The following is a 12,121-nucleotide window of genomic DNA, read 5'->3' on the forward strand; positions in this document are numbered from 1 at the left end:
AGTACAAAAGAAGAACGTGCTGAAATGAAGAAAGTTCCTTATGCTTCAGCAATTGGCAGTATTATGTATGCAATGGTGTGTACGAGGCCTGATATTGCACAAGCAGTGGGAGTAGTGAGTCGGTTCATGGGTGATCCGGGCAAGCAACATTGGGAAGCGGTTAAATGGATCCTTAGATACTTGAGAGGTACTACAGAAAGAGTCTTATGTTTCAATGGCAAGAATGTCGAGCTGGCAGGTTATGTGGATGCAGACTTGGCGTCCAATGATCTTGATGGGAGAAGAAGCACAACCGGGTATGTATTTACTTATGGTGGTACTGCTATTTCATGGACTTCTAAGTTGCAGAAGACCGTTGCCTTGTCTACTACGGAGGCTGAATATGTAGTCGCAACGGAGGCAAGCAAGGAGATGGTGTGGTTGCAGAGTTTCTTAGATGAACTTGGGAAGGAGAACAAGAGTAGCAGACTCTACAGTGATAGTCAGAGTGCTATTTTCTTGGCAAAGAATCCAACGTTTTATTCTAGGACAAAGCATGTGGAGTTGAAGTATCATTACATTCGGCACCTAGTGGAGATGAAAATCCTGCAACTTGAGAAGATACTTGGAAATGAGAATCCAGCAGACATGTTTACTAAGGTGGTGACCTTAGAGAAATTGAAGCTATGCATAGCTTCAATTGGCCTTGAAACTTGAAGAGAAGGTTAGGTGATGCTAAGCGGATGCAGGGATGAGATCACGAGGATATGGTGGCGTAGGAGTTGTTAGTCTCCAAGTGGGAGATTGTTAATTATGGAGCCTAATCTCCTACCATATTTAGGATTTGTTTCCTAGAAGTATATTTCCTTGTGATAGATTTATTCCATAGAAGATATTTCCTTATGGAATATGTTTCCTAGTTGACTAGAATTAGGGCTCTCTATTTTGCTTATAAATAGAGGTGTCCCCTCATTGTAAAATCATCCTGAAATTATATAGTGAAATCCCTGGCTTGGCATCGCCCCAGACGTAGATACACTTTGTATCGAATTGGGTAAACAATTCGTTGTGTTCATTCTCCTTTTATATTTGTGATTGCCTGTGTTTATTTCCCAACAGACAGTTGGGTCTATGGATCCATTATCTGATAGATATTGTGGGGAGAAAAGATATTGAATAATCTCTTTAGTTGTATTTGCTACCTCCCTTATTGTTTCTTCATCTGGAAATCCTATGCAATTCAATTGCAACACATCAGCTTTGTGGCGGATGGATACAATCTGTTGCTTAACAGTAGGAGTGATGACATGATCATCGTGGCGTTGAAGGATTAGGAGTAAGGTTTTTTTCAGGGAAGACACAGCTCCATAAGCCATAGCCATATCAAGTGCACACCAACAATTTGTCAAAGTAACTGCTTATCAGTTTGGATCGGAATTATCAATCCCAATAACTTTATTGGGATACAATTATACAAATGAAAACGGACAAAATATTACTACTACTACTACTACAACTACTACGTAATAATATTGATAGTATCGGAAGACCAACTTAACCTGTGTTGAGCAAATAAATCTACCACTAACACTCTCTCTTTGATCAGCATGTGGGAAATCTTTTGAAGCAGGGAAACTATAAGACCAAATATATAGTACTATCATATAAATATGAGTGAATAAGAAAAATGAGCTAAGAAAGACTGAAAATTAACAATCAAACCTGCTACTAAAAGACAGAACTATCATCCTTTGTACGATCGGACACTGAGTTAAGGTACATGAAAACAGGACACTGCAAGCAAACAAAGAGGAATATATATATCCATCCAAGATTTTCAAATTCCACGACTAAAATTGATGAACTTTTCTCTTCTTTCTTCAATATTTGCTGCTGAATGTTGATGGCAAAATTCTTGTAATTGTAAATGCCTATTCTTTTATTCTTATATATTTTCACTATTTTTATTTAGCGTGAATTTGTGAAGAAATGTTCGAAATATTTGTGGATTGTGAATTGAAAGATAACATAATTGATGCGCACCTAATTTATCAATTTTCATTTAGTTTGGTATTATATCCCCCATCTAATCCTAATTTTTGGTTTTTGTGATTTGATATAGCCTTTTTGATACATATTAGAACGATATCTTTTTGGGTCAGGAAGATCTACCATCCTTTCTAAAGGAGATAAATTCATATTTCCATAATTATCCCAGAAGCAGTTGGTATATGCTTGTTAATTTAACAGAAAAAATGAGTTCAGATTGTGTGGAGCAACTTCAGATTACTAATATGAATTATAGCGACAAATTTTAATTCGGCTGACCTTGCAACCCTATGATTTTGATCAGAAGTATACGTATACTTATGTTTTTATGAAATAGAGTAGAATTATTTCATGTTGAGATACACTAGACGACCACCTATATAATATTCTCTCGTCTCATGCTAATTGCACTTTTCATTTTGATAGCATAATTAAAAGCATAAGTAATTAATTAGCTCTAATTTCATAATATTAGTGTAATTATATTAACATTTTAATTGGCATAACTTCTATCCAGGATTTCTAGAACTCCAAAAATGTGGCAAGAAATTGAAGTAAATGATGGGCAGTTGGGATCAATATTATCTTTGTACTACAACCACTTGCCTCCACTAGTGTTGCATTTACATGTATACTTTCACAGCATCTCTTGCCAATGGTTTAGCTCACAATGAAGGTTTTCTGATTTAGGTCAAAAGGTTGGCGTTGTTTGCTATTGGGAATTTTGCCTATTGTTTGGAAAACCGACTGCACTTGTCACATCACAAAGTCTGCACGAACTTCTTCTGCGACTAAGAGCTGCACCTGACCCATGCTCTTGCAAGACTATTTCAACGATCTAACATAGATTGGGGCAGGGAGTCTTGTATCTCTCACATTTGTCATTGTAGGGGAGAATGAGATTCTGCGTCGTGCTATAAAAGGAAGACAGGTTCCCAAGCGAGACTATAGTTGGAGGAACAATGCTATTGAGAATGTTAGAAGCAAGTAAGTGAGATCTATCCATTCAAACACTTGATCTAGCTCCCAATATGAATAATAATCATTTCTACGTAAAACATGAAGGACCCTAAGTGTAGTAAAGTTCTGTAAAGAAAAAATGACAGGAATCAACCAACATTCTACAAACTGAGAAATGTTCAAAAGAGAGGAAGTTGCTTAGCTTTGAAACAGAATCATGAATGCTTCACTACAATTTTTATGTCATCATATCCTACTTCGCATTCTTTCTCTTGTACTCCATATAAATTTTGCTGAGTGCAAAAGAGATTGGTTACCATGATCGATCTCAATCATTTCAAGTGTTCAAACATCTGCAATATCATTTGGAATCCCACAAACACTCAAGAATATGTAATGGCATACAGACATTCAGCTTCAACTAATAAATTAGAAAAAAATGTAAACATTTAAATCAAGAACCAACAATTTATTCTTTCCTAGTTCTAATGGAATTTGGTTCCAAAAAAATAAAGTTATTTAACGAATGGAACAATATCTGTTCTCCCAATTGATACAAAGTCCTATTCTTGTAGAGTAATACAAGAATGTGAATTCAAACAAACATTTAACTTCACATTGTTATAACACAATACTCCCTCCGTCCCACAAGAATATGCACTTTCCAATTTTGGAAACTTTTTTCTTCGTATTAAGGTTGGACCCATTCTCCATTAACAGTTCTTTAATACTTTTTCTTTCTATCTCTCTTATTTTATCAATTGTGCATTAAAACTCGTGCCCAATCCAAAGTGCATATTCTTGGGGACAGAGGGAGTATTTATCATTCACAGTTATTTGAAATCATCTTGCAAACAAGGAATTTTTCAACCATTCATACTTCAACAAACATCGCCAACCATTCCACCTTTTGTTTCTGATAAGCTACCTCATCAATGCTCTACAAGAAAAAACCGAAAGGAATCAACTAACATTCTACGAACTGAGAAATGTTAAAAATAGAGGAAGATGCTTAGCTATTGGCAACGTGTTTTCCTAACTTGTTAATTAGCTTACTAATGTTTGTGACGTATGGTTACTAAAAATGTGTCAAACCTTGCCATTTTATGAATTCCTTACCTGATATGAAGCACTTTGCAACAGGATCAAGAACGCTTCACCATCACTTTCAGGTCATCATTTCGCCAGTGTTCCCGCTGTTTCTTTTGTATTCTTTTTGCCGAGTACAAAAGAGATTGGTTAAGATCATCGATCTCAATCAGTTTAAGTGTCCGAATATCTGCAATATCATTTGGAATCCCATCCAAGTATGGACAACGATGAAGCATTAGGCACTGGAGGCTTGGAAAGTGGGTCCATTTAGTTCTCCAACACTGTAGATCTGATTCATCAATAAACAGATGTATCAACATACGAAATTCCCCCTCAATGGTTTCCCATTGTTTCCCATAGCAGGCATAGTTCAAGAGTTTCAACACTTGAAGATTAGGCAACAAACCAACAATCGTCATAGCTCTCCAAGAAATCCACCTGCCACTCAATTCCAACTTCTTCAGTGATAGGGGGAAAATAGGATTCAGACGTGGCACAAATGAACTATGCACCTCCAATTTGAGCTTCTCAAGTTGAAGCAATTGTATAAGGTTATCAAGATGATAGCCTACACCAAACTTCTCTTCAGAGTAGCATATCCCTAACTTTTTTATGTTTGGGATCATTTTCACCATCCTTTCACTACATACAAAGTTTGTTGCCATGGAAAGCGTTTGCAAGTTTACTAGAGAAAGAGTTGCTCTTTTGGGAAGGGGTAAAGATTGAAATGAGAAGGCGATAAGATGTCTCAACTGCTTCAGACTCCAAATCTCCACTGGCAAACGAACATAATATCTATAAATAATTAAAGTCTGCAGATTCTGAAGCTTTGCTATAGCTGGAGGGACAATACTATCAGGAATGTTGGAAGCAAGGTAAGTGAGATAAATCAATTCAAACACTTGACCTAGCTCCCAATATGAATGATCATTTCTACGTAAAACATGAAGGACCCTAAGTGAAGTAAAGTTCTGTACAGAGCCTTTGGGCCTATACCCTCTCTGCGGGATGCATATAATAGAAGCAGTGCATGAGCTATGCGTAGAGTCTTTAAGATGTAGATCATGCCAACTAACACTTACACGGTGATGATTTTGAAGGACTTGTGGAAGAAAATGCCTTCTCAAGATAAGATTAGGGAAGTAGTCCGTGACAGAAAGAAGGACCTTTTCTTGCCCGGCCTGTCTCACACAAAAGTCCCGTACCATACTATGCAGCTTGCAACTTTTGGTTTTGCCATCACTTTTTCGGCTAGTGGTCAAAACTAGACTTTGCTTTATCAGTTCCTCCAAGTACTCCTCCGCCGCCATTTCTTCGCTTTTAGATGAACTTTTCTGTTTAATCAAACCCTCAGCTACCCAAAGTTTGATGAGTTCAGAGGCATGGATGTCATAATCTTGAGGGAAGGCTGCCATATATAAGAAACACTTCCTCAAGTGTGGAGGCAAGTGGTTGTAACTCATACATAATATTGATCCCAACTGCCCATCATTTACTTCAATTTGTTGCCACAACTTTGGAGATCTAGGAATCCTCAATAAAATTTCTGCCACAGTAACAATTAAGAGGGGTAGTCCTCCACATCCTTTTACAATCTTTTCCCCAACACTACGTAGCTCACGAGGACAATCTTGATCACCGAAAACCTTGCGTTGGAACAAACGCCAGCTTTGTTCATCATCCAAGAAATGCATTATATGAATGTTCCACGAAACATAACTAGCCACATCCATAAGCCTTGTGGTTAATATGATACGGCTTCGATTACCGTTGTCGGGAAATAACCCCTGTACGAGATCCCAAGCTTCCACACTCCAAATGTCGTCCATTACAATGAGATACCTCCTACCCGATAAGATTTTGCAAATTTCAAGATACTCTGCTTCGATTACATTCAACGAATCACTTCCAAGTGGATCTACTTTTCCTTTGAGCGAAGCTAGTAACTGTGAGAGAATACTTGGTAAACTATAATCTTGTGATACTGTGACCCAAGCTCGAATATCAAAATGCTTTATAATGAATGGATGATGATAAATAGATTTAGCAAGTTTGGACTTACCAATGCCTCCCATTCCAACAATAGGGAGGATTTGTAGGTTGGAATAGGATGAATAGTCAGTTATTCGGTCCATCATCTGTAGTATATCTTCATCAAAACCAACCACATCCTCTTTGGTCGTGGGTGGATATATTGATGGTGTATCACTTGGATCTTCAGCAAAGTCAGCCACAAAATATTTGCTTGTAGATGCAGCAGCAGCAGAATCATTCAGATCATCATCAAAACCAGCCGCATCATCTTTGGTCGTGGGTGGATATATTGATGGTGTATCACTCGGATCTTCAGCAAAGTCAATCAAAAAATATCTGCTTGTAGATGCAGGTCTTGATGATGATGATGATGCAGCAGCAGAATCATTGAGATCATCATCAAAACCAGCTGCAGCATCTTTGGTCGTGAGTGGAGGTGAATCACTGGGATCTTCATCAAAACCAACCACAACCACATCATCTTTGGTCGTGATTGATGGTGAATCACTGGGATCTTCATCTGCTAATTCTCTGCTACTTGACTTTATTTTGTCCGCTAATCTCCTTAACCCGCTTGTATATATTGCAAGCAGCTCAACCGGGAGATGTTCAACTTGAGTCTTGAGTGCAGATCTTGATGATGAACTAACAGTTGAAGAATCACTGACTGAGTCGCCCTTGCTCTTGCAGTAGTCAACCACATATCCAACAGTTGGGTCGAGCTCCTCAGCCAATTGCCCCAATTGATCTGAAAGTCCAAAATCAGATATATTTTGTGTGAAGAAGAGAGAGTGAATAATCTCTTCAGTTGCATTTGCTACCTCCCTTATTGCTTCTTTATCTGGAAATCGTTTGAGATTAAACTGCAACACAACAGCTTTGTCGTGGATGGATACAATATGTTGCTTAACAGCAGGAATGATGACATGATCATCGTGGAATTGAAGGATTAGGAGTAAGGTTTGTTGCAGGGACTCCAGAGCTTCATAAGCCATATCAAGTTTTGTCAAAGTAACTGCTTATAACGTTATTGGGATACAATTATACATATAAGGCCAAAATGAAAACGGACAAAATATTACTACTATTACTATGTAATAACATTGATAGTATCGATTATTGTCCGGAAATAGCCTCTGCACGTGATCCCAAGCTTCCACACTCCAAATGTCGTCTATTACTATGAGATACCTCCTCCCCCATAAGATTTTGAAAATTTCGAGCTTCTCTGCATCGATTACTACTGATGAATCCCTTCCAACTGGATCTGGTTTTCCTTTTAGCGAAGCCAGTAATTGTGAGAGAATACTTGGTATACTATAATCTTGTGATATTGTGACCCAAGCTTGAATATCATACTGATGCATGATCATTGGATGATGATAAACATATTTAGCAAGTGTGGACTTACCAATTTAGCTACATCCCTTATTGTTTTGCAAGATAACAGCTTTGTCGTGGATGGATACATATCAGGTGTATGCAGGAAATTTGTCTAACTAAAATGACAATGGCAGATTGGTGCCACCAATTCTTCCATTAGTAATGATTAGAAAAAGTTACGATAATGTGGGATCCATTGTTAAAAGTGGAAAAAGTAAATAAATCTACAATAATTCTGTTTTTAACTGTTTCTAAACGTTCTGAACTGATGCTCTATTTCTCTACAATAAAAATATACTAATATTAACAACATCATAGACTTTGACCCCATAGGCTCCCATCCTTTTATCTGTATTAATTAATTTTAATATCATAAATTAGTTCATATACATATCACTTTTTGCCATTACCTGAAACGTCTGAATTTAGCATTGATAATCATATTTACAAATTGTCATTTCAACGCATATCACTTATTTGTCTTTAAATGCTCTCACTTCACTTGTTTATACAAACTTGTTCAACTACATTAACAAGGACACTGTACCACCCAGAGCAGCCTATTCTTCCCTGTGTAGAGTATTGTAAACAAGAATGGTAATCCAAACAAACATTTAACTTTGAGAAATACTACTACACATGATAACACAGTTATCTGAAACCAGCTTGCAAACAAGTACGATTTTATCAACCATTCATGCTTAAACAAACATCACCAACCATTGCACCTTTATTTCTGCCTCTTTCGTCTGTAGAATATATGATAAGCTACCTCATCAAAGCTCTGCAGAGGAATCAACCAACATTCTATGAACTGAGAAATGTTAAAAAGAGAGAAGATGCTCAGCTATTGCAACTTTTATGAGTTTCTTACCTTATATGATGGGCATGGTCAGGTTTGAGAGGATCACGGACGCTTCACAACAACCTTTAGGCCATGCTTACCTTGTATTTTATTTGCCGAGTGCAAAGTTGTGATCATCGATCTCAATCAGTTCAAGTGAAGGAATTGTTCCAATATCACGTGGAATCTCATCCAAGTATGGACAACGATGAAGCATTAGGCACTTGAGACTCGGAAAGTGGGTCCATTTAGTTCTCCAGAACTTGAGATTTGATTCATCAATAAGCAGAAGTATCAAGTCATGAAATTCCTCATCAATGGTTTCCCAGTGTTCCCCATAGCAAGCATAGTTCTTTAGTTTCAACACTTGAAGCTTAGGCAACGGACCAACAATTGTCATATCTCTCCAATGAATCCACCCGCCGCTTAATTCTAACATTTTCAGCCTAGAGTAAAACCTAAGCCTCCAAGGATGCGGCACAGATGAACTATACATTTTTAGTTTCAGCTTCTCAAGTCGAAAAATATTCATGGCTTTGTAAAGATTATCGCCTGCACCAAAGTCCTCTTCCGAGTAGCATATTCCTAACTTTCTTATGTTTGGGATCAAACCCGCCATCCTTTGACTACATACAAAACTTTTTGCAATAGAAAGCGTTTGTAAGTTTTTTAAAGGAGTTTCTCCTTTGGGAAAGGGTAAAGGATAAAATGAGAAGGCGATAAGATGTCTCAACTGACTCAACCTCCAAATCTCCTCTGGCAAACGAACATCAGATTTGTAAATAATTAATGTCTGCAGATTCTGAAGCTTTGCAATAGCTGGAGGGACAATACTATCAGGAATGTTGGAAGCAAGGTAAGTGAGATTAATCAGTTCAAACACTTGACCTAGCTCCCAATATGAATGATCGTTTCTACGTAAAACATGAAGAACCCTAAGAGAGGTGAAGTTCTCTACAGAGCCTTTGGGCCTATACCCTCTCTGCGGGATGCATATAATAGAAGTTGTGCATGAGCTATGCGTAGAGTCTTTAAGATGTAGATCATGCCAACTAACACTTACACGGTGATGATTTTGGAGGACTTGTGGAAGAAAATGTCTTCTCAAGATAGGAGTAGGGAAGTAGTCCATAACAGAAAGAAGGAACTTTTCTCGCCCGGCCTGTCTCACACAAAAGTCCCGCACCATACTATGCAGCCTGCAACTTTTGATTTTGCCATCAATTTTCCGGCTAGTGATCAAAACTAGACTTTGCTTGATCAGATCCTCCAAGCACTCCTCCGCAACCAGTTCTAGGCTTTCAGATTCATTTCGCCGTTCTATAAAGCCCTCAGCTGCCCAAAGTTTGAAGAGTTCAGAGGCACGAATGTCATAATCTGGAGGGAAGACTGCCATATACAAGAAACACTTCCTCAAGTGTGGAGGCAAGTGGTTGTAACTCAAAGATAATATTGATCCCAACTGCCCGTCATTTACTTCAATTTGCTGCCACAACTTGGGAGTTCTAGGAATCCTGGATAAAAGTCCTGCCACATTAACAATTGAGAGGGGCAGTCCTCCACATCCTTTTATAATTTTTTCCCCAACACTACGTAGCTCATGAGGACTATCTTGATCTCCGAAAACCTTGTGGTGGAACAAACGCCAACTTTGTTCGTCATCCAAGAAACGCATCATATGAATTTTCTGCCCAGTGGCAGCATAAGTTGCGACAGCCATAAGCCTTGTGGTTAATATGATCCGGCTTCCATTATGATTGTTAGGAAATAGCCTTTGCACGTGATCCCAAGCTTCCGTACTCCACATATCATCCATTATTATGAGATACCTCCGCCCCAATAAGATTTTGTAAACTTCAAGCTTCTCAGCTTTGATTACTATCAATGAACCCCTTCCAACTTGATGTACTTTTCTGTTGAGCGAAGCTAGTAATTGTGAGAGAATATTTTTCATAGTATAATCTTGTGATATTGTGACCCAAGCTCGAATATCAAATTGATCCACGATCAATGGATGATGATAAATAGATTTATCAAGTGTGGACTTACCAATGCCTCCTATTCCGACAATAGGGAGGATTTCTCGGTTGGAATACGAATTGTCAGTTATTAGGTTGATCATGCGTAGTATATCTTCATCAAAACCAACCACATCATCTCTGCTCGTGGGTGGATATAGTGATGGTGAAGCACTAGGATCTTCATCAAAGTCAGGCGCAAAACATTTGGTTGTAGGTGCAGGTCTTGATGATGTAGCAACAGTAGAATCAGTCACATCCTCACCAAAACCAACCGCAACATTACTCTGTTGCCGGACTGAATGGTCGTTGATCTTGCAGTAGTCAACGACATATCCAACAGTTGAATCGAGGTCCTCAGCCAACTCCCCCAATTGGTCTGAAAGTCTGACACTTGGTTCTGTGGATCCACAATCAGCTGATAGATTTTGTGGGGAGAAAAGATATTGAATAATCTCTTCTGATGTATTTGCTACCTCCCTTATTATTTCTTTATCTGGAAAATGCTTTAGATTCAATTGCAAGCCAACAGCTTTGTTGTGGATGGATATAATTCATTGTTTAACAAGAGGAGTGATAAGACCATATACGCCTCATCAACCTCAGCAACAAGGGAACGTCCAAAGCGTGTCAGCGGAGGAAGTGGCCGATGAGGAAGATCAAGAAGCAGATGGTGAAGTGACGACCTCGCCGGGGGCGCAGGTGGAGGCAGCGCCGGTGCAGGCATCCATTGCGAAGACTAAGCCGAAGAGGAACGCTCGTCTACCGAATAGATTCGGTGACTACGTTCCCAAGTAGGGAAGGAGTTATTTTGATAGTTAATTCTTTTTTTATTTCTTTCGAGTATTTATTTTTGGATATTAACTTTTAATTGTTTTATTTCCTTTTAGAGTTGAGCGTAATTATAAGCTCCGTTTCAGGTTTTCTTTGTTGGTTCTTTCCTGAGATGATTAGGATTAGGTTAAACCAACCCTAGGGTCCTTAGATAATATAAATAGGGCTTTTGTCAGAAAGAAGCATTCATTGAATAATAAACATAAACTTTCTGCCCTAATCTTGCGAGACAAGAATTTACATTACAAATCAGATTTGCCACTGCCCGACGGGAACAAATCCCGCGCACAACCGTCATCTTTTGCCGCCGACCCTACGTCAGGGCGCCGGACGTTCATCTTGGATGCCGAGCGACATAGCCGGCCACCGTTAAGGAGAAGATCCTTAACAACGGGTGCTTTCACTTGTGTACTCATGAAGCGTTATCACGACAACGGAATGTCTGCCTGGAGACCGGACAACTTTCCGAGCGGATCGTCACGCCGCAACTATTCGGATGGGCGGTGCGATCACGGGGGTTTTGCCCGTGGTAATCATGACGATGGGATAGTGATCGGCCGTTCTCTGGAAGAGCCGATTCCGATGATTCAGTAGGAGGGAAACTAGATCGTGTTTTGGATCGGTTGGAGAAATTTGATTCTTGGAGGGAGGAAACAGACCGCCGGTTCGAAAGTCTTGACTCAACCACCGCGCGTTTCCAGGAGGTGCGGGTAGGGTTTGACGAGGCAGAGGATTCGGATGGGGAAGACTTCCAACGATGAAGAAATTGGGAGAATGGTTCACGTGCCAGGAACCCTAGTTTCAGGCTGCGCGAGCATCGCTCCGATGATTGGGGCCGCCGCGAGAGACGAGAACGGACATCATTGTGTTGGGATCCGCCGGAGACTCGAAATTCCCAACCTCAGTATGGGGATTACGACCAGCCACC

General features: G+C 39.3%; 2 protein-coding genes across 2 annotated transcripts; both read right to left on the minus strand.

Moving 5' to 3' along the window:
• Positions 1-3,773: 3,773 nt before the first annotated feature.
• LOC125222178 (putative late blight resistance protein homolog R1B-16) lies at positions 3,774-5,605 on the minus strand. Its single transcript, XM_048124668.1, has 2 exons — positions 4,108-5,605; positions 3,774-3,928 (listed from the first exon to the last, which is right to left on the minus strand). The coding sequence occupies exon 1, from the start codon at positions 5,541-5,543 to the stop codon at positions 4,134-4,136; it is 1,410 nt and encodes a 469-aa protein (XP_047980625.1). The 5' UTR covers positions 5,544-5,605; the 3' UTR covers positions 3,774-3,928; positions 4,108-4,133.
• Positions 5,606-8,450: 2,845 nt separating this feature from the next.
• LOC125220878 (putative late blight resistance protein homolog R1B-23) lies at positions 8,451-11,086 on the minus strand. Its single transcript, XM_048123010.1, has 2 exons — positions 10,943-11,086; positions 8,451-10,865 (listed from the first exon to the last, which is right to left on the minus strand). The coding sequence occupies exons 1-2, from the start codon at positions 11,084-11,086 to the stop codon at positions 8,451-8,453; spliced, it is 2,559 nt and encodes an 852-aa protein (XP_047978967.1).
• Positions 11,087-12,121: the final 1,035 nt, after the last annotated feature.

This window comes from Salvia hispanica, chromosome 4 (genome assembly GCF_023119035.1).
Source record: "Salvia hispanica cultivar TCC Black 2014 chromosome 4, UniMelb_Shisp_WGS_1.0, whole genome shotgun sequence".
NCBI lineage: Eukaryota > Viridiplantae > Streptophyta > Magnoliopsida > Lamiales > Lamiaceae > Salvia > Salvia hispanica.

What these genes read in the sequence shown, in the direction of transcription:
- LOC125222178 (XM_048124668.1), bottom strand. Translation starts at nt 5,543, where the DNA reads ATGAGTTACAACCACTTGCCTCCACACTTGAGGAAGTGTTTCTTATAT.
- LOC125220878 (XM_048123010.1), bottom strand. Translation starts at nt 11,086, where the DNA reads ATGCCTGCACCGGCGCTGCCTCCACCTGCGCCCCCGGCGAGGTCGTCA. An exon ending in AGGTTGATGAGGCGTATATG is followed by an intron (nt 10,866 to 10,942) that starts GTCTTATCACTC and finishes TTGAATCTAAAG; the next exon opens with CATTTTCCAGATAAAGAAAT.